The following is a 20818-nucleotide window of genomic DNA, read 5'->3' as shown; positions in this document are numbered from 1 at the left end:
GTGAAAGAAATTGGCACTTAAGTAATGGTAGTGATTATCAGCATATAAGATTTTAATTTGGGTTATGTTATATAAGTTAAGAACAAAAGTAAACGTTTATAAGAACATTGTTGAGCGAAACGGAAACATGCACAAAATAAATATAAATGAATCATTCACCTCACATTCGTTCTAGCATAAACTTCTTCATAGGTTTCTTTGAGAATTTTCACTTTTTTATTATCTACATAAACGTATTCAAATTAATTATCAGGAATATAATGCATTTTATTCTAGTAAATTCGCCTCCTTCTATTATTTATTATAACATATTCGACTGGGTCGTTAATAATAATTGGACGATTAAAACGGAAATGCTTGCAAGCATTAACAATCTTAGTATAAGCTATGTAGAAAATCAGTGCGACTATTACTAGTGATAACAGCGTATATAATGAAGTATTATTACTACCATATTAATTTTAATACTCATATTAATCTTCAGGTTGTCTTCTGTTGTAAGACTACTTAATAACATAATTCAGCTAACAGCTTCCAGGAACAATCTACTTATCTCCTGGGCCATTCCATCCTTCACAACTGACTTATGCTGATTTAAACTTCTAGCCTTCTAATAAATCTTTTGATTTGCATTTCCAAATAATAGACTCACCATCAAACCCGTTATTTTTACATACAGCTTGAGATATTTTTGGAGAACCAAAAGATGTCTTAAGTTATGGATAGTATTCACCCCTCCTAGATTTTGTTTTCTCATTTTAATTGAATACCAATATATCTATATCCTGTAGATACACAGGGCTTAATTATAATAGAATAAGCATTTTATAACTTAATGACGAAATCGAATAATTATAATATTATATAATAATGATAGAATTTACTCGTTGAATCGATTAAATTCGATTCAGTAAATTCGTAAATTATTAATACTTATATGAACGAATAAAAATTATATAAAGAAATTTATGTAAATAATAATCGACTTAATAATAGAAGTATCTATAATCATTTTTGATATAGAACCAATATTTTATTTATCCATATTAGTAGCTTATAAATTTTAATTTTTAATAGAACTCATTTTTCTCTAGTTATTTAATATGGTGTTAATGATCTAATAAAAATCGTATTAAAACTATATTCCTACACTATAATGAGACCTATATATGACTGGTGCGGTGAAATATTTTAATATTAATAGATAATTAAAGATAAGCTAAGGATAAATTTTATAAAGAATAATACTTTTTGATCGAACATAATTTGTTAGTATTATACTCCAAGACTACACTACTCAATAAGATAATAATTTCTCATATATTATGACTAAGATTTTAGTTTTTTATAATATTAGTCTGCTTTTCAAATTAATTAATACAATTTACTAAATTATTTATTTTATGGATAAAATTTAAAAGCTTCAAGTTTAACTACTAATCATACACATAATACCATTATATAGTTATTTATAAATTACAAAGTAATATAAATTTAATCTTATCAAAATTAATCACAATTCCTGATAATATTTAATGATAATTCTCGTTATTTTTTTGATGAAGGTATATAAGTAATAAAGAAGTTATATTAAGTTTCTTTACGATTTTTAGTAGTAATTAAACTATATTGGATTTATTGTCAATTATGATTATTAAAAATTGATAATAGTGCTAATTTTATATTTGTTATATTGTATTATTATATCATATTATACATTACAAAATTTTTAATTCTACATATTTTACATGGATTGTAAGTTATAGATAACGTATATGTAATATTAAAAAAAATTCTGTAAAAAATAATTAAATAACTAATCTCCAATAACTTATTAATACTTTCTCCTCATTTTTTGTTAAAATGCCAACAGGTTCTATTTAATTTGATTACCAGTCAGACGATGAACTTAATATAAATTCACTAGCTAATACGGCACGTATACATAATTCTATCCCACCTCCTAGTTTTAATTTAAATTTTTTCACCCCTTTATCATAGTAATAGTAATCTAGTTTTAATAAGTTTAACACACAATAAATTCTAAGAAGAACAAACTTATCTGACTTATTTGATCTAAATAAGGATACTTTGCCATTTATGGACTAGAATTGTACTAAAGAAAAAACGGAAGGTGAACATACTAGAAAACTAAAATTAGCACCAAAGTGGAATATATAGGAAGACTAAGTTCTTATTAGGCTTATAGCATAGTACGGACCTAAAAAATGGCGTTTTCTATCTTAAAAAATTTCTTAAGCTACAGGATTACCAGAAAGGTAGCCAGATGCCGTATCATAAAGATGGACCAGAGTTATCAATCCTGATATTTAGAAAACAAAATGGAGTATAGAAGAAGATACATAACTTATTAATATTGTAAAATTAGCATCGCTAAAATAATGGAAAGAAGTAGCAGCGAAACTACCAGGCCGAACTGATATTTAAGTTAGATATCGGCTAATTAAACTTAAACCATGGCTTCTATCTAATTAAATTCTATCGCCTGATTAGTTGCCGTGATATAAACTATGATTTTATATCATTTAAGAGATTTAGTAAATGATTTTATAAAAAATTAGTTGTAATTATTTATTATTTATATATTTTTCTATTAATTTTCTTCCTTCCATAAATGCACTCTGTATAATAGCTGGCTACTACATTTTATGCGTATAACTAGTCAAATTCTTTAGCATTACTCCTATAAGATGACACAATTTTTAATGCTTTATAGACTCATTTCCACCAGTTAAATTTAGCAGTTCAAGACTACCCCGATCTCCTTAGAACATAACAATTTGAGATCTCTCTTTAGCAGTTTTAGTCATCATAGCCTAATTCCTACAACCAACTTTTGAAAAATTCCCAAGCTTACTTTAACAAGGCTAAGTCGTTTACAGACCTTAATATGTCAAAAATCTCAATTATAGAGAGAGAATAGGATAAAACAACGACTACAATAGAACATAGGCGAGATATACATATTCCCAAACGTTCCATTTCCCAATTTATCGCTAAATCAAAAGTTGAAGATTAAAAACGGGCTATTTTGGATCGAAAATTTATAATTTTAACACGTGAAAAACTTATTCTCGAAAAGGCGATTTAGTAATCACGTCATGAGTACTAAGATAAACATAAATAAGTTAGAAGTGGTCAAAAGTCATCAATTTTGGCATAAAAGTAAAATATTGTTTCGTCAAAGTCAAATTATGTGAATGGTTCAGAATTAGTCTCTATTGCATAGAGACACTAATAATTAGATTAAGAACTCAAAAAAACTCACTAAAAAATTACAGATTTTTGTGCTAAAGCCAAGTTCGAAAAGGAATTTAATTTAAAAATTTTCGGCACTAAATTAACAGATTAAATCGAAAGTATTTATAACTAAATTATAGCCATATGTGAAGAAAAAATGTGTCGTGCCGGTCGTGATGAAAACCTTTTTCTAGAGTAGAAAATAGAAATTAATAGTGATGAAGTCATGAAAGTAAAAATAGAAAATTAAAAGTGGAAAGTCAAAATTAGAGCAATTACTGAAGAAATTGAGCGTATGAGAGTTTTATTAAGTCAAAAAGAAGGTGGTGACGGGCTTGGTGGCATGTGGTATGTGTTTAAGTGAGAGGAAAATGTAAAAATATATAATGGTTATATTATTATTCATTTTATAAATTTATATTTAAAAATAGAACATTCTTATAATGTCAAATAACCAAATTAATTCCAATAAATAGGACTGTATATTTTCTAATTTATTGAATTAATCAATTAGATTGAATAAGTTTGTTGAAGTTATGAATTCGAAATTAAATATTAATCTAATAGATGCGAATTTTGAAATATCAAAAATTAAATCTAACCGCAAAAATATTAAATAATTATATTATCCCAGTTTATGCATAATTTTTAACTTGCTAGTAATGATTTTGATATTAAATATGAATATATAATATTGATTATCATACGGAAGCACAGTTTAATTAAAGTATATCAATCAAAATTGAATTTAATTTCTAGAAATATAGCAACTGTTTCAAAATATAGCTATAATTAATACCGTCTTACTTATAAAATGTTTAGTCTCAACAAATCATAATTTATACATCTAGTAATTGCTTAAGCATGCAGCTGTGCCTATAAAATAGTGTGTATTAAGAATTTTATCAAGTATAACTTACTAACGACCAATTGACCGACATATTTAATTTAATTTTGTTTCCATTTTATTAATAACCAAACAATTACTATGCAAAGCAAACGTTAATATTATATGATATATACTTCTAATTATACTTTTTTAAAATGTCCACTCGTTTTAACATCAAATTATTCTTATGTATCTTTATATAATATTAAAAAAATATAGATTCTCCTACAAATTTTTTCACAAATTTAAAAATCTAAAAACTAGCCTATTACGCGATTATCCCAAAAACAATACCCCAACCTTCCACCTAAATCCCCCAAAATGCTCCCAGCTGACTTTGACAGCACGTTCACACCGCCAAAGCACCAGAGCCAAATCGAGAAAATATTCGATGCGGCGATTGCCAGATCCCCGGCATACCTGTACGAGTTCGAGGCATACGAGCTCTTCAAGCTCATCGGAATTCCGGTGCCGAATTACGCCTATTTTCCACTCGAAAAACTCGATTCGGCTATAAGCTTCCTGCAGCCCGGGACGGACTATGTCGCGAAGTGCCATATCCCGAACTGCTTGCACAAGACCGAAATCGGCGGCGTGGTCCTCAGGATCAACAGGGCAAACTTCTAAGAAAAAATGTAAATTTTTACGTAGAAACTATCCAAATTCGACCTCCAGGGCGTCATTTTCGTCGAAATGGCCGCATTCTCGCAGCGCAACCCCTCTAACGGCGAGCTGCTCATTTCTGCCTTTAACGACGACTCGTTCGGTCCGCAGCTCTGCTTCGGCATGGGCGGCACCGGCGTCGAGTTCTACGCGGAAATGATGCAGAAACCGAACGTGTTCCTGCCCGTTTTCGTGAATTTCCGCTCCACCATCGTCAGAAAAACGATTTTGGAGCTTCCAATCATGCAGTTCCTGCTCGGTAAGGTGCGCGGTTTCGAAGCCGAAATTGAGCAGGAAAGCGTGTTCGCAGTGCTGGAAAACCTCGCAAACTTCGTCCGTTTCTACAGCAAAATGAACGAGAAGGCGCGATATGCAATCGAAGAAATCGAGGTAAATCCGGCAGTTATCTGTAAGAACTAGCTCCTAGCACTCGATGGAGTTGTAAAAATCAGCAAAAATGAGCGCAAATAGGCCATTTTCGTGTCTGAGAAGCCTCTCGATAAGATGAACATGCTGTTTTGTGCGAAGCGGGTTTTAATCGCCGGTGCGAGCTCCAAAAACGAAAACAACGCGGCTACGGTTATTTTGAGGAAGTATCAGAAGCTTCCAGAAAATGTGCGCCCTGAAATCTTCTGTTTGCATCCGAAAGAGACCGAAATGTACGGATGTAAGTGTTATAAGTCTGTGAAAGAAATTTTGGAAATGAAAATTGATCTGGTCATTCTCGGAACTGCAGCAGAACCTACGTGCTAGCTGATCACTTAGCTGGTCGAGGCTAACGCTTGCAAGGCGATTTTCACGCTCGCAGGTGGTTTTGCAGAAACGGAGAAAGGGGCAGAAAACGAAAAAAAACTGCGCTAGCTCATTTCTGTTACCGAAAATCGTCCTCTCATCAACGGGCCAAACACGGTAGGTTATAAGTATGTGAGGCCTGATAAGTCAGAAATTAATACCGTATTCCTTCCTGCTTTCAAGTCCTCTGGCGAGAACGCCACTGGGCATGAAAACTGTGCGATTATAGCTCAATCTGGCGCGTTTTTACTCTCGAGAGTCTCGAACCTCGCAGGCCGTGTGGCCCCTAAGTTCAGCATCTCGGTAGGTAATCAGCTGGACTTGTCCGCGGTCGACTGCCTCGAATGGTTCCTGACCTCATACGAATCTAATTCCAAATAAGAAGCGGAAATTGCCTTAGAAAAAGATAAGGTTCAAGTTTTCGGAGTTTATATAGAAGGTTTATTATAATACGAGGGTATTAGACTCATGTAATTGATCGCACGCGCGAAACAACAGAAAAAACTGGTAATTCTCTACAAAGCCGGCAGGAGCAAGCAGGGCAGCGACGCCGTTTCTGGCCACACTGCAAGCCTGGCTGGCTCCTACACGCAGTTTAGCGACCTGGTCGACCTTGCCGGTGGCGTGATTTGCGAGACGGCAGACGCGTTCGAGGATGCAGTTTTCGCAGCATGCTGTCTCGTACCTCGCCTGCGTGACTTCCCGTGCAAAATCGCACTCTCTGGCTAGTCTAACGCTGGATTCGAAAGATGCGCAATCGCTGACCATTTATTCTACAGAAAAAATGAAAATTATGTTGTTCTCAGCAAGTTTGAAGAGAAAACGAATATATGCTTATCCGGGCTTTTTAAACTACACAAACTTGAAGGTGTGATTGATGTTTAGCAGATTTTGGACACAACTGCGCTAATCCCTGACAGCGCTATGGTGGATATAACTAGAACGCTATAGGGAGCGGACGAGGTTGATGCTAGCGTCATTAGTTTGATCCCAGAAGTGCAGACTATCAAGACCCTAGAGAGCGAAATCGACGAATCTAGCGTTATTGCCATGTACTTGAAACTATGGAAAGAGAATAAGAACATCTGGGTGATTAGCATAAGTTGTGGATGGAAGTACGATTTTGCAAGACAGTATTTGATCAAAGGTGGTATGCCGGTGTTCGATTAGGTAGACCGGGCCAGTAGGGCTCTCGAAGCTCTTTTGAGGGGCTGGGTCGGCAGATATGGAAAGGAGTGACATTTTCATTAATATATGTAATATCATATAATAATAGGTTATTTCGCTTTTTGGAGTGTATTTCTGATTATGTGGGCCGAGCATAGATTGAATTTTGGTATGTTCAGACGGTTGTTGGGCAATTTTGTAAGTTATGGGCTTAAGAGCTACATTTTATCAATTTTCTAGTGATCGAGAATGGATTTATACGTAAGCTTTTTCTTCGTGAAATCGATGTACGGGAGCTTAATGGGATCAAATACAGGATCCTTAAGATGTTAATAATTTTTCCGACTACAGTCCATTTAGCTTATCATATCTATTTTTTCATTCCTAGTTATCGTGGAATCTATTGGCTGATTCAAATAATATGCCATTGAGAATTTATCGTGAGGTTTGAAAGTTTAAAGGGAATTATTAAGATGCATAGGTTTTCCCTTATGTTTCGATATTACTTCTTCGTATATGTTTGTAAGTTGTGTTTACTCAATTGAATTGAATTCAGTAAAGTGAACTTTGTTATCTGACTAGAAATAAGTTCGCGATGGGCAATATTAGTTTTCTCTATCTCTCAGCTTCTGAAGACTGTCCCGCCTATTATTATCGTTCATTCTGCAATAAAAACAACTAACCAATTAGTGCAATAATAAGTATATTTGCAACAGAATTTATCTACAGTAGTATTTATTACTAAAATTAGTTAAATTTAATCGGATATTTACTAATTATAAAATGATAATTAGGAAGGAATAAAATAAAAATAAGTTGGATAAATGATATATAAAGAAATAAAAAATTATTGCAGTAAACTTAAAAAAATGGTTTAAATTTAAATATCTCATTATATTATTGTTTAAAATTAAATACATTAGATAAAATAATAATATTAATGATAAATTTTTTTATTGAAGTGATACTATTTTTACTCATAAGTTATTTTCTAAATAGAATATGCAACAAGTCAATAAAATAGTACTTAAATAACATTATTTAAAATTATTAACATTACATAATAAAATCTGAGTGTGTAGAATTGAATTAAACAACATCGATGATTTATGAGTTTCTATATTGCACCTCTCATATTCCAGAATTTTTAAAAAAATACCTTTGCTCACAATTACTCACAAACAAGTGAAATCGTTTTGACTTCACCTTAATTTATTTTTATAAGACTCAAATTTAAATCTCACTCATAAAAACTAAAAATATGAGTATCGCCAAGTGAAAAAACATTCTCCTACTCCTTCAATTTACCTTTGAAAGGACCACCACAACACTTTTTCTCTCCATTACCTAAAATACTAATGACTTTTTCTGCGAATTCTTTGCGGTTTTTAAATTCAGGAATGAATTCTGCAAGCTCACCCACAACAAATGCATTTCTTGTTAAAATTTTCTTGAAGTCGTCCTATTAAGCAAATCGCAAGCTCTCAATCGAAAGAACCACTCCTGAGAAATAATTCTCAAATTTTGCTTTTTCTAAAAAGTTATTCTACAGCAGCATGATATGGTAGTCATTATGTACAATCTTGTTAGACAGATAAATAAGATTAACCACAGAAAGCTCTACAGAGGTATAGGTTGTCTCAAAAGACTCAGAACCTTAAGGTGAGAATGAAGATTCGAACTCTTTCCTATTTTCTTCATTATACACGTCATAACATAGTTCCATCCAAGGCCCTAGTTCCTAATCAGCATCATATTTAAGTCCAAAAAACGGGTTATCGATACCACAGTACATCTTGCTCTCTTCTGAGCTGGCAGCCCGCCTTCCTACTGCACCTGGCTTTTCTTTTGCTCCAAGAGATTCTGGAAGTCTAAAATAAGCTCTAATATGCCCGATTCCTTCAGTTTTGAACGATTTGTAGAATATTTCGTGTGTAAACGGAATTCTGCAATGAAGATCAAAATGATATCCCCATAAACAGACGCGATATCGTGAATCATATCGATCCTAAAGTGAGTCTCTAAGACGCATATCAAACGATTTCTCTACCTCACAATTCAGATGCTTCTTGCTAAACAACTAGATCTCTTTATATATATCATCTTTTTATGTAGATTTCAAGAACGAAAAATCTATTTTTTATTGGAGAAATTCGCTAGTTACGCTTTATTTTTTCGAAGTTACCATTGAAGCTAAACAGTCAGGAATAATATCAAAAAGTAGAACCTATGCACCTTCGCTTATTCTGATATTGCAGTTAATTTCCTAGTAATAATGAGCAAGCTCGATTTTTTCATTTATGGTTTCTGCCGCGTAGATTCTTTGGATCAATGCAAGTTTTACTATTATTTTTGCGAGTAAACGAGGAGATCTTTCATAAAAAACAACGTTATTCAGGGAATTAATATTTTTGAAGAGATACCGTAGATCTCCGTGTTCAGCGAATAATATATATTCTGTATTTGTTGATTCGGGGAGTGTGATAGGTGGGGCTAATCCCCAGTGCTACAGGGAACCAAACTGCATAGGCTGCATGTTTGGAAAGGAAATTTATTTGTGGGAATTATTTAGTATAACGAATAATAATTATAAATAAAAGTTACAATTTTGAATGCCGTCACATTTATAGAATATGGGGTAAGCTATTCCAGATGAGGTTGTTAAATATTTTTCCGAAAATTAACACGAAACATTGTAGAATATATATAAAATTCCTAGATCAGCTTCACTTTACATAAATAAAGGTACTTTACTTAGAGTACACCTTGAAAATTTTTTGACCCATCGTGATCGTATAGTCGACTTTTAACGTCCTATAACATTAATCCATGGATAAAATGGATCAGGAAAATCATCAATTTTATAGGCTGTACATTATTTAATTAATGGAAAACCTTCTAAAGTACGAGATGGAGCTATAACAGCTACTGACTTAAAAACCTAAGTATTGATCAAAAATACTACTGATATAGGTCATTCTAATAGTTGTAAGGTTACAGGATGGTTTTGGACAGGTCAATAAGTTATTGGAGTATAAAGATCACATGTATCTGCCAATTAATTTAAAGTTAATTACTATAATAATAATGATAGATTTATAAATATTACTGTATACGATGCAGTTAGTATATTTTAAAATATGAATCATTTTCCTGATAATACATCAACAATGATTTCGCAGTCACTTATGAAAAAGCTAGCTCAGTTAGATAGCAGTTAAAGATATTAAACGTTTTAAGAAGCTACTAATTTGGATATAATTGAAACAAGTGTTAATTAAACATGTCAAAATATTAAAGAAATGGAAAATTAGATAATAGAGTTAGAAGATAGTGTCACATCTATCTAAGAGGAAGCATAGAAAATACAGAAGATTATTTAAGAAAACGAAAAATTCAGTAAAATTGTAATAGAAGGTGCAGGATTATAGCTAGAAATATTAAGTGGAGAATGTGAAGAGTTAAATTTAAAATGTGTTGAGAAATAGATTAACTTAACTGAGTATTAAAAGAATAATATAATTCCAGCTTAAATATAAATATATGAATATGAAAAACAACTTACAAGATGCGGCTTAGAGACAGAATAAATTGAAAAACAGATAATTTAATAGAAAGAACAAGTTGATCAAGAATAAAATATATTAGATAATATTTAATAAGATCTCAGTGCAGAAAAACTTAAGTTTTCTAGAGAATAAATAGAACAAGTCAGGTTAGAAAATGATAAGAAGTAGTAAGTTCAAAACCTAGATTCAACTATAAAAAATATTGAAAAAGTAAAATAGAGGCTTAAAATATTTGTATTAGCACCATTTCTACACCGTGAACCTGAAATACCTGAGAAATTGGGAATTTTTAATTAAGAATCTGCAAAGCTAAAAGAAGAAGAAAACGATATAAAAACTTAAATTCATGAATAAAAAGTCGAACATTTAAAGATTAAATAATAAATTCAAAACTTAAATAATAAATTTAATGAATTTAACTAATAATTAGAGTAGAAGTAGCAAGTACTTAGAAGCTTATAGTTCTAATTGGAAAATATGAAGAGTAATCAGAATATACAAAATTAAATAGTAAAAACATTATCAAGTTTAGATCAAGATGTTTATAATAAAACTAAAGATATGGATGGAGTGTATGGTCCTATCTCAGCTTATATGTATGTTAACGAAAAATTTAACAAAATTTAAAAATAAATATAAAATTACTTAACAAAACGAGATATAGGATAAATAGTAATATCAAATCCTGATTAAGAATCCCAAGTACATAATATGGTAAAAGGCTTATATTCTACAGTTACAGTTAAAAAGGCATACACAGGTGTTTAATTACCAAGTGAAATTAATGGCATAAAAATTATTCCATTACTGTCAACATTAGTATTTTCAAATGATTATGTTAAAACTGCACTTTTAATGACAAAAAATATAGAAAATGTGATTATTATTCAAAATATGAAGGATGCAATAAAAGTCTTTGAATTCAATCCTAGATTATCTATTTTACCAATTGATGCATAAGCAATATTAACTTTTACACATAATTCTGTTAATAGTAGACCGTTATCTACTTAACTTTACTTCAATTCTTCTGCGGAATCTACGATTTTTATTTAAGAAAATCGGAGTGAAAAATAAATACTACAAGGGATAGTTGCTGCATAAAATGATATTACCGAATTTTAATAACAAGAAACAAAATTTAATTAACTAGACATGGAAATTATACAAAAAACATCTTCTCTAAATAAAGTTTCAGATTAAATTTCAAATTTAGACAGAAAACTTGCTGCTATTAACGAGCAGTTAAATTAGGCAGAAAAGCATCGTTTAAAATACCTTACACACTATAATGATCAATTATAAAATTTCAATAGATTAAAACGTGAAAACGACGATAGAATAATCGAAAAACAGCAACTAGAGGATCAAGTTATTAACTCAAATGTAAAGATCGAAAATTACAGAACTCTAATACCAGAACTTGATAAGAATATAAATTCATAACTTTAACTAACATCAAAGGCATCCCTCAACTTCCAGGCAATGAAGAAAATTTTTGACCAGCAAAACGAAAAACTAAAACTTGAGCAAACCGAACTTACTTCGCTCCAAAACTCTCTAGAAGCATTCGATAAGGTTTAGTTACTTCTAAATCTATCAAATCTTCAATAGAAACTATCCCATGCGACAGATGTTTACAATGAATTTTAAAAGGATATTATTTTAGATCAATAATAATATTAGAAATTTTCTGAAGAAATAGAAGTTAAATCTTTAAATTTACTTAATTCAAGTAGAGTAATTAAAGCTAAAAATACGAAAATAACACCACTTTCTGCAGCATTTTTCAGCATTTCTAACCCTTAAGACTAAGTAGAAATTGATAGTTTTCGTAATAAAATTCGAGTACAATCAAAAGTCGCACTGGAAGCACTCCATTTGCTCTAAAGCCAAATGGAATAATTTGATGTAAATAAAGCAGATATATCAAAAGAAGTTGAAAAGTTAAATTAACTCGTATTCAACTATTAGCTTTTAAATGATGAATTAACTTTAATTCAACAGCAAAAAGGATTTTTGAATAATTCTGTATGTTTTGGTTAGTTAAGACTCTTTTCGCTCCGTTCACGCATCGAACGTGAAATTGTTGCAATTTTTAGCAAGCAAAGCCGTGAGCTCGGAATTTCTCTTGTATTAAACTTCCAATTTGGGAAGCTCATGCATTTAGATACGGTTTCAGACGGTTGGCGACGCGACGTCGAACCAGAAATGTGCTAATAATATGATGAATTTTACGTAGAAAATGAGCTGCTGGACGGGAGACTTGAAATTAAGAGCGATAAGCGTGATGTGAAGACGCTTAGTGGCGGCGAACAAACTTTTGCTGCATTATGTTTTATCACATCCCTGTGCAAAATTGTTCAATCATCCTATTTACAAATCGATGAATGGGACGTATTTATGGATGCTGGAAGACGCGAAAAGAGTTTCAAAATGCTTAGTTCAGTTTTATTAGGAAGTAGTATTTAGAGCGTTCTGGTTACACCGAATGATGTTGAATTGGGTAATGTGGATGGTGAGATTCGCGAAATTATAGGAGTTGTACGCCTTGATAGCGTTGTGAGAATGTGAAAATTCATTCACTCAGTTCACTAAAAATATCAATATCGTTTATTCTATTGCAAATTATTTCGGTGTTACCTAGAATATCATCGCTATCGCTTAATTCTAGTATGTTGGATGCATTTTTGTAAATCGGGCATTGCCGCCTGAAGGACTTTTTCTAGATAGTTTTTTCGAGAAAATGAACTTTTTTAATTTAGAGTGAAAAATCTGTTTAAATTTGAATTTATGTACTTACCAGTTTGTTATTCTCTGCACAGTTTAGCGTAGAAAATGGCTTTTAGGTAAAGACTACTTGTTTTGGGGAGAGAGGTATACAGGGTCTATGAAATCTTGTATTTTGCGGATTTTGCTTCGTCATTTTAATGAACACTTACTGGGGAGATTTGCAAATTTGTTTCATAGATAATTTTTGCTTCTTAAACTCCACAGCAAACGATAAATCCTGATGGGGAATTCGCGGCTATGGAAGTTTAAGTCTGTACATTTTTTAAATAATTTTTCTGATATGAAATTAATATATTATACCATATAAGTAAGTATATCTTTTTAATTTTTTTTGAGATATTATAATTTGTATACCTTTGGGAATTTGAATAGTTCGATAATTGAATAAAATACTTGATTTGAGTATACGAGTTAAATTTGTAACTCATAATGTTTTAATTTATCGATTCTTGATTTGCTTTAATCAAACATGTTTTGCTCTGAATATATCAAGCATATTATAAAATTAATTGATGATAAGTTTATCTGAATTATTATATTAACTAAATATAAAATAGTTCTTTTCTACCCACTCCAAAATTTATATGAACTATGACTATTAACCCTCTGATCCACCAATGTTCATGGCAAATCGTGTACTAGATAACGTTTTCGTTGGCTCACACTATGCTGCTGACGATGAGGACTTTATCTTTTCAAATTCTATTTCTAGAGTAATTAACTCTGTTGCACACTAAGTTCCTAATCGATTTTAATAACTTAATATTAGATATCTTTCTTACTAATTTGATTAAGCTGGATCTTCTTAAATTTTTGACTCTAAAGACGAGCGTATTACATAAATAGTAAGATTTATTAATGAGGCTGTTGAGCAAGATTCGTGTGTTTTAATCCACTCATAAAATGGAGATTCACGTTCTATAATTCTCATGGCAGCATATTTGATCCATAGATTTCACTGGCCTCCTCACAGAGCATTGTAATTCATTGCTACTAAAAGAACTTGTTCTAAACCTCATCCTAATTATGTTAAATAGCTTCATGAGTTTGCTAATAGAAGACGCGCGAAATATGGAGAATTCAAGGATATCTTTGGAAATATTAGAGGTTTAAAGTTAAATTTTTCAGAGATTCTGCATAGAAATACATTTTTAAATGCTATTTAGTCATAAGATTAACCGGATTTATCATTAATATAATAATCCCCTATAGATGCTCTTATTAGAGCTAATATAGTTTAAAAGTAGCTAAAGTCAAATGTAAGTTTTAGGGATGGTCTATAAACAGCATAAATACCATCATAATATGCTAATTTTGACTAAAATGGAAAGCCAGTTAATCCTAATATGTGCAGTTAATTATTTAGGCCAAGAACTCCTAGCTATCAGAGCAATACTCAAGTACGATGTTTACCAGTTAGGTTAGATACAACACTGCTACCTGCTGTTAGTTTTGATTTGGATATATAAAATTCTCATACAAGGCGGCCTGATGGATATTTGCAGGCAACTGGTCCTGATTGTCAAGGATACGCAGTGTGCGCCATTCCAGTATCCATATTAAGAAAGTAAAATCCTTTATGTAGGAGTAAATATGACCCTAATGCAGTAATTTGTAGTGTAGCAGATTTCGAAACTAAGTTAAAATAAGCAGTATTTGGTAAATAAGGTTAAACACAAGTAGTTCAATAAACTAAACCTTAATTACCGTCATAATAGAGATAGTAAGACTTTGTAGAAGAGTTTTCAGCTCCACCTAGAGCAACAAATCCTGAACCACCTATTAATGTCTAATAAAGAGTATAACAACAACCTCGTACCTCGCCTGCTTAGGGTAAAGCTCCATCATTTTCTAGAATAAGACCTCCAACCCCACCTAGGGTAGCCACTTAACTAGGCCAAGCCCCACCTTTATATCAATAATAATAATAAAGTTAAGTTGTATCTTAAACAGCAAAAGTTGTCCCATAAAATCGTCCAACAATTAACTACAGACCCTAGACTACTACTGGTTAAAGGCCACTACAATCAACATAAAATTAATATGTTTAGTAATAATAGCAAAAATCTACTAGTAATTCTAGACCACAAAGTGGATCTGCAGTTACTTCATCTAGTACAGCAAATGGTGGAATAAGATGGAAATGATAAAGTGAAAATTGTATTGAAATATATAATAACTATTTTATTTAGAATATACACAAAATGCCATTTGCTACATTAGTTAAAAATCTTAAAAAATAACAAAGAGAACTTAGAGTCCTTATAATTGGTCTTGATTCTTCTGGAAAAACTACTTGTGTTAGAAATCTTTTAGGATTAGAAACTGATTCGGTGCAACCGACTCTTGGATTTTAAATATAATAATTCACAACCGAAAATTCTTAGATAGCTCTTTGGGATGTTGGTGGTTAAAGGACTATAAGAGCATTTTGGAAATCTTTTTGTGATTCCACTGATGGTCTTTTCTGGGTTTTAGATTCTGCTGATTCTGAAAGGCTTTATACTGCAATTGACGCATTAAATGAAGTATTAGGAGCAGAAAGACTAAAAGGATGTCCAGTTATTGTATTTGGTAATAAATAGGATATTGAAGGGGCGAAAACTTAGGATCAACTGGAAAAGCTGTTTGTCTTTGAAAATAGAGATGTCAGGATATTTACTGGATCTGGGCGAAATGGTGTTGGAATAACTGAAGCATTTGACTGGCTTGTTGAGAAAATGGAAAGTTCTGGTGAAACTGGAGGTTTCATTGACTTAGAAGCTATTTATTGACTTAAAGTTCATTCACTCATTTTTGCTAATTAAGCCTTCAACTGATGGTTTTCAACTAAGATATCTTAATATCTTTGTGTTAGTTACAGATTTTTTGCCTAATTAATTTTCAGGGTTTACTATTCATTAGTCATCAAATATCCAGCTTTTATCTTTTTCATCTAGCTTATTTATAATGCCATATTCTCTAATCGTTTGATCAGCTTAGATTATTAGTCTAGCATATCGCCTATTTTCTCTTACATATAAGTTATATTTATATTATATCTTAAAAAATATATATGGTTAATATTGTTGAATGTTTGTCACTTTATTTGAAGAAGATTATATCACGACAAGAAATGTGCTGAAATTGAGATAGATATCTAATTTTATTGTTGCATTCAGATAAGATGATCTTTAAATTTATTATAAGGATGTATAATTTTCAAGATTTGCCGTAAATATCAATGAGGCTGTTATTGATGTAGAAATCGTAAATCATTAAATTTTTACAGTGTCAGCAACTTAAATAAAGATATATATAATGCCAGATGTATTTACAGATTATGCAGATAAAATAACATTTGTCAACCCAGATTTAATATATTCTTTGGATCTTCCATAGCAAACAAATATAGCACACATAAAGTGCATAAACGATCAGATTTATATCTCCGTACAATATGCATTACTACACTTTTCACTAAATTCATTAGAATTAACTCCTTATAAACAAGATAATTTTTGTTAGTTTTCTTCTAATTCCACTCTAGTTTCTATATAAGGAGCCATTATTATACCACCAAAAACCCATTCAGTCAATTATGTTCCTTTTTAGCCAGGTTAAATCATTGATTTCACAGAAAAATCAATTATTTTTGGAAGATCTTAGCTTTCAGTTTTAGCAAATTCGAAAACACACAATATATCATACAAATCACTTTTGAATATAGAATGTGAGTTTATTTTCGCATTAAAGTCCGTTTTTCTTGACAATGATTAATAATAAGAATCACTTATTCTAATAATTTACGACTCTATTTATAAAGCATTTATCTCACCAATTAATAGCCTAAACGGGTCAAGTTTCACTTAATTTAATATAAACATTCTTTCTGACAATATAACTGGATATGATAATTCTCTATCATGGATTATCAATAAAAACGATAAATAGCAAATTTTTAGTTGCCTTATATTATCCCAACCCGAGTAAAAGCAGAACGAAAAGCGAATATACGACTTAATCATTTAGCCCAAAACGTTCAAATTTCAATTCAGCTAAGAAATAGCTGAAAATCCAGAAAACCTTATCCAAATCAGCCTGAAACAAGAAAGTCTGATCAACCCGAATCATCCAAAAATCACGGCTAAAAAGCAGTCCTTGTTCAAACTCAAGGAGAAGGCAAAGAAAACGGACCAGAAAATCATGTATCACGCTCCAAAGCCCCTTATCAAGCTCGAAATGCCGTGGTCTGAAAAGCATAAATTAGGCTAAAAGCAGTCTAATGTTCCACCAAAATCTCAAACTACTGTCCAAAATCAAGCTGATGTGTCATACTTTTCAACTCTTTCGTAGACTAACAAATTCGCTTTGGAGTCAACACAGTTCACGTAAATTCAACTCTCGGACACCCATGTTGCGGCGCTCACCAACCAGAGGAAGACGATCTTCTTCGCCAAAAATCTTTCGCCTAAATACGATGTTTCGTTCAGCGAGAATTTTACGAATTTTAGCCTTCATAAGGGTGGGAAAATGGTGGCTTTCAGCGGCAGCTAATGTACGCACATTTATAATATTAATAATTCATAGCCGAAGCTGGGGCAGAAGATTGAATCAAATTGCGTCCAAAATTCTGCATTTCTGAGTTTTTTGTGGCCGCAGCATGATGAATTTTCTCTACTCGCTAGGAGCTGCCTGGGGTGCTTGGAGTTCTTTTATATCAATTAACAATATAATATTTTACTCAAAAAAGTTAATTTTCCATTATAAATTAGTTGCGGGGCTGCTTTTACAAAGATGAGGTCGCCTCACGTTCTTATGGGATTTACGGGATATGATTTCGATAGGTAAGACAATATATGGTTTAATATTTATGATATCATAAGCGAGAAAAGTGTGTTTTCAATCAAAAATAACAATTCTGCGTTTAAAAAGTCTATAAATAGTATATTCTTACCAGATTTTGACCTTTCAAATACAAACTTGTTTGGAGTTGAGAGCGGAAGCCAAGTTGTTATTTATGACTTTAGATAAGAAAACTCTGTTTGTAGCTTTGAAGGGAGAAACGCATGCTTTGTAACTTCAAATTTGATAGTATCAAAAGATAGTATTTTTGATATACGGGCTGGAAAGCATCGAAAAATTACCTGTAACATGAACTGTGGTGTTGGTACCGGTATTGGCTGCTTTATAGGCGGAGATTCAGAAATATCATACTACAAGGTAGAGTGATATTATTATCAATGATCTAACTTGCTCTATCCGCGAGCCGTATAATTTTTCTTCAAAGGATTGTGATTTTCTTTCTACTAAGGATTAAACTCCATTTGACATAATTTTGTCTTATTTTATATTTCTTCATCATGTAGTTTGGTGTTTATGGGTAAACTTTTAGTTATAAATAACTGAGATTGCGCCCTTTTGGCAACATTTGGAGTTTTTTTATATCTGTATCGTGACATTGCTACATTGAATTCTTAATTTGAGAATTCTGATGACCTGTCTAAAAATCGATCTAAAGGCTATAGTTTAAGAAGATCAGATTATGTTTATTACTTGATAATGAGACTATTTTCTTTTGGAGTATAAGACATTGCAAAGCTGTGTAATGGATTTGATAATTCTAAAGGTGGAAGCGATTAGTTCATTTTTGCAACTGTCTTAAGAATGTGATAATAATAGTAATTTTTCCGCAAATAATTCAGATTCTGGTGATTACTAATATAATGTAATATACAACAGTTACTAAATCTCCAAAAATATGAGGCAGATTCCAACCAAAAGTTTAACATTATAACCCAGTAATTCTGGATTTAGAAGTTCTAAATTAGGTTAAATAAAATCTTAATAACAACTATTACGGATTTCTAGTAAACCTATAGTGTCATTTCCATAAAAGCCGTAAACATCATAAACGTTTAGACCGAAATCATTTTTAAATTCAAGCCTTGCTGAATAAATAATTAAGGCAGATTTTGTACTTATTGGAGCTGGTGCTGGATTCTCTGTGGATTCAGGGCTCAAAACTTTTCGTGATATTGCAAAAATTCCATTCTACTAGCAATAAGGTCTAACATATGATGATCTCTGCGATCCTTTATGGTTGAAACGCAATTATCTCATCTTTTATGGTTTTTGGGGAACTTGTTATAATGCTTACTAAACACACAAACCACATGCAGGATATTAAAATTTAATAAGCTTCCTCTAATCAAATAGTAAAGATTTCTTCATTTATACATCAAATATTGATGGATTTTTCACAAATTTTGTTGATACGGAATAACTCTATGAATTCCATGGCTAACTCCGTTATTGGTAGTGTTCTGGACCATGTTCATAGATTCTATATCAGCTTAAAAATTATACATTTTAGGTAAATGAAAAGATGTAATGTAGCAATACTAATGATAAGTCATGTAAGTATACTAGAATTCGGCCAAATTTACTAGAACTGGAAGGAACTTGTTTGCCTCGTTGTTGTTTTTGTGAATAACTTTTAAGACCTCACGTTCTCATGTTCGAGGATTTCTCCTATTGCGATGATACTAATAAAGAAGACTAGTGGAAAATCTTGAAAAAGTAACTGAAAACTTAGAATCTACTAATTTTAGAACTTGGATGTGGATTGAAAGTACCCAGTTTAAGGATAGAATTTGAAAGAATTCTGCGAACTAACACCTAAAAATCAGTATTATTAAGAATAAATCCTAGTGAAGTAGGACTTCAACAATTAACAAAAGGGAAAGATTGTTCAAGACGAGTTTTTCATATTAAATAAGGAGGCTAAGAGTATTTTAGATAGTTATAAGTTAATGAAAATGACTCTATACATCTTGATGCGGCTGTTGAGTAGGTTTTAGATGATTTTGAGTGAGTTGAGGTAAATAGCAAATTATTTTAAAGTAAAATTAACTACTAATTTGTAATATTGTTTTTAGTTTATATGTAATACATATACATATATTACCAAAATGCAAGAGAAGGCGCGATAGTATGTAGGTATTAAACCATTTTGGCACACTATCTAAACCACTCTTCCTCTTTCTCTCTAAGATTAGATTCACATTTAAATAGGACCAGAATAAGTAGAGTACAATTTGGATTTATATAATGAAGTTATTTCTTATGCAGAAATTTTACTAAATATGGTTAATGAACTTACTGGTATTATCAATACAGATGCATCTATATTTCTAAGAGATAAAAACTCAACATTATTTGAAGGTGTAGCTGCTGAGACATCTAAGTAAATTTAATAAAAATTTGAGCGATTCATATCATCTGAGCCTGTTCAAAAAATTAAGCATGCCGATTTAGTTAACAGAGAATATGAATAAACTACAACTGTATAATTTAATTGTAATGATATATTATCACTCAAAGCTGCATTAAATCTGGAAAGAAAATCATTAGAGGACAAACGAGATCGTATTTTTAACGTAATAAATAATCACTAAAGAGTTAAATAAGTTGCAGATCGAATTATTAATGATATTAATGGGAAACCAGAGGAATAATAATTAACAGCATCACAGATCGATAGCTCATCAGATTTATGCAAATCATTTCGAATTAGGCCTATAACCACTGGTATGGACACGTCATAGTTAGCAAAAACATAGCAAAAGGTTAAAATTATGCGTCCTTTGTCTTAAATCCCCAAGAAAAAAGTAGATATCCTTGATGATCTATAGTGATTTTA

The 20818-nt window shown here is 31.5% G+C and overlaps 15 protein-coding genes across 15 annotated transcripts; 9 read left to right on the top strand and 6 right to left on the bottom strand. All coding sequences in view use genetic code 6, as the record gives it.

The window, feature by feature from the left end:
* Positions 1–155: 155 nt before the first annotated feature.
* Positions 156–824, bottom strand: SS50377_28136 (uncharacterized protein; the record flags this gene model as incomplete). Its single annotated transcript, XM_067911912.1, has 1 exon — positions 156–824. One exon carries the CDS (start codon positions 822–824, stop codon positions 156–158), a length of 669 nt encoding a protein of 222 aa, XP_067760934.1.
* A 1039-nt stretch (positions 825–1863) lies between these two features.
* SS50377_28135 (Myb-like DNA-binding domain-containing protein) lies at positions 1864–2523 on the top strand (the record flags this gene model as incomplete). The annotated part of the gene is made up of 1 exon (XM_067911911.1): positions 1864–2523. The coding sequence occupies one exon, from the start codon at positions 1864–1866 to the stop codon at positions 2521–2523; it is 660 nt and encodes a 219-aa protein (XP_067760933.1).
* A 112-nt stretch (positions 2524–2635) lies between these two features.
* SS50377_28134 (uncharacterized protein) lies at positions 2636–3625 on the top strand (the record flags this gene model as incomplete). The annotated part of the gene is made up of 1 exon (XM_067911910.1): positions 2636–3625. The coding sequence occupies one exon, from the start codon at positions 2636–2638 to the stop codon at positions 3623–3625; it is 990 nt and encodes a 329-aa protein (XP_067760932.1).
* Positions 3626–4471: 846 nt separating this feature from the next.
* SS50377_28133 (Acyl-CoA synthetase) lies at positions 4472–6844 on the top strand (the record flags this gene model as incomplete). The annotated part of the gene is made up of 1 exon (XM_067911909.1): positions 4472–6844. One exon carries the CDS (start codon positions 4472–4474, stop codon positions 6842–6844), a length of 2373 nt encoding a protein of 790 aa, XP_067760931.1.
* Positions 6845–6867: 23 nt separating this feature from the next.
* On the bottom strand, positions 6868–7434 carry SS50377_28132 (uncharacterized protein; the record flags this gene model as incomplete). Its single annotated transcript, XM_067911908.1, has 1 exon — positions 6868–7434. The coding sequence occupies one exon, from the start codon at positions 7432–7434 to the stop codon at positions 6868–6870; it is 567 nt and encodes a 188-aa protein (XP_067760930.1).
* Positions 7435–8012: 578 nt separating this feature from the next.
* On the bottom strand, positions 8013–9308 carry SS50377_28131 (uncharacterized protein; the record flags this gene model as incomplete). Its single annotated transcript, XM_067911907.1, has 1 exon — positions 8013–9308. The coding sequence occupies one exon, from the start codon at positions 9306–9308 to the stop codon at positions 8013–8015; it is 1296 nt and encodes a 431-aa protein (XP_067760929.1).
* Positions 9309–9384: 76 nt separating this feature from the next.
* SS50377_28130 (Chromosome segregation ATPase) lies at positions 9385–12915 on the top strand (the record flags this gene model as incomplete). Its single annotated transcript, XM_067911906.1, has 1 exon — positions 9385–12915. The coding sequence occupies one exon, from the start codon at positions 9385–9387 to the stop codon at positions 12913–12915; it is 3531 nt and encodes a 1176-aa protein (XP_067760928.1).
* Positions 12916–12919: 4 nt separating this feature from the next.
* SS50377_28129 (uncharacterized protein) lies at positions 12920–13393 on the bottom strand (the record flags this gene model as incomplete). The annotated part of the gene is made up of 1 exon (XM_067911905.1): positions 12920–13393. The coding sequence occupies one exon, from the start codon at positions 13391–13393 to the stop codon at positions 12920–12922; it is 474 nt and encodes a 157-aa protein (XP_067760927.1).
* Positions 13394–13646: 253 nt separating this feature from the next.
* SS50377_28128 (Dual specificity phosphatase) lies at positions 13647–15281 on the top strand (the record flags this gene model as incomplete). The annotated part of the gene is made up of 1 exon (XM_067911904.1): positions 13647–15281. One exon carries the CDS (start codon positions 13647–13649, stop codon positions 15279–15281), a length of 1635 nt encoding a protein of 544 aa, XP_067760926.1.
* A 57-nt stretch (positions 15282–15338) lies between these two features.
* Positions 15339–15908, top strand: SS50377_28127 (ADP-ribosylation factor like protein 2b; the record flags this gene model as incomplete). Its single annotated transcript, XM_067911903.1, has 1 exon — positions 15339–15908. One exon carries the CDS (start codon positions 15339–15341, stop codon positions 15906–15908), a length of 570 nt encoding a protein of 189 aa, XP_067760925.1.
* An 8-nt stretch (positions 15909–15916) lies between these two features.
* SS50377_28126 (uncharacterized protein) lies at positions 15917–16153 on the bottom strand (the record flags this gene model as incomplete). The annotated part of the gene is made up of 1 exon (XM_067911902.1): positions 15917–16153. One exon carries the CDS (start codon positions 16151–16153, stop codon positions 15917–15919), a length of 237 nt encoding a protein of 78 aa, XP_067760924.1.
* A 53-nt stretch (positions 16154–16206) lies between these two features.
* SS50377_28125 (uncharacterized protein) lies at positions 16207–18345 on the top strand (the record flags this gene model as incomplete). Its single annotated transcript, XM_067911901.1, has 1 exon — positions 16207–18345. The coding sequence occupies one exon, from the start codon at positions 16207–16209 to the stop codon at positions 18343–18345; it is 2139 nt and encodes a 712-aa protein (XP_067760923.1).
* Positions 18346–18353: 8 nt separating this feature from the next.
* SS50377_28124 (uncharacterized protein) lies at positions 18354–18707 on the bottom strand (the record flags this gene model as incomplete). Its single annotated transcript, XM_067911900.1, has 1 exon — positions 18354–18707. The coding sequence occupies one exon, from the start codon at positions 18705–18707 to the stop codon at positions 18354–18356; it is 354 nt and encodes a 117-aa protein (XP_067760922.1).
* A 14-nt stretch (positions 18708–18721) lies between these two features.
* On the top strand, positions 18722–19990 carry SS50377_28123 (Sir2 family protein; the record flags this gene model as incomplete). Its single annotated transcript, XM_067911899.1, has 1 exon — positions 18722–19990. One exon carries the CDS (start codon positions 18722–18724, stop codon positions 19988–19990), a length of 1269 nt encoding a protein of 422 aa, XP_067760921.1.
* Positions 19991–20087: 97 nt separating this feature from the next.
* On the top strand, positions 20088–20813 carry SS50377_28122 (uncharacterized protein; the record flags this gene model as incomplete). The annotated part of the gene is made up of 1 exon (XM_067911898.1): positions 20088–20813. One exon carries the CDS (start codon positions 20088–20090, stop codon positions 20811–20813), a length of 726 nt encoding a protein of 241 aa, XP_067760920.1.
* Between the last annotated feature and the right edge of the window lie 5 nt (positions 20814–20818).

The sequence above is a fragment of the Spironucleus salmonicida genome, chromosome 8 (assembly GCF_000497125.1).
Source record: "Spironucleus salmonicida strain ATCC 50377 chromosome 8, whole genome shotgun sequence".
NCBI classification, from domain to species: domain Eukaryota; phylum Fornicata; order Diplomonadida; family Hexamitidae; genus Spironucleus; species Spironucleus salmonicida.
The sequence above is the reverse complement of the archived record's forward strand: the minus strand, read 5'-3'. Positions and strand labels throughout refer to the sequence as shown.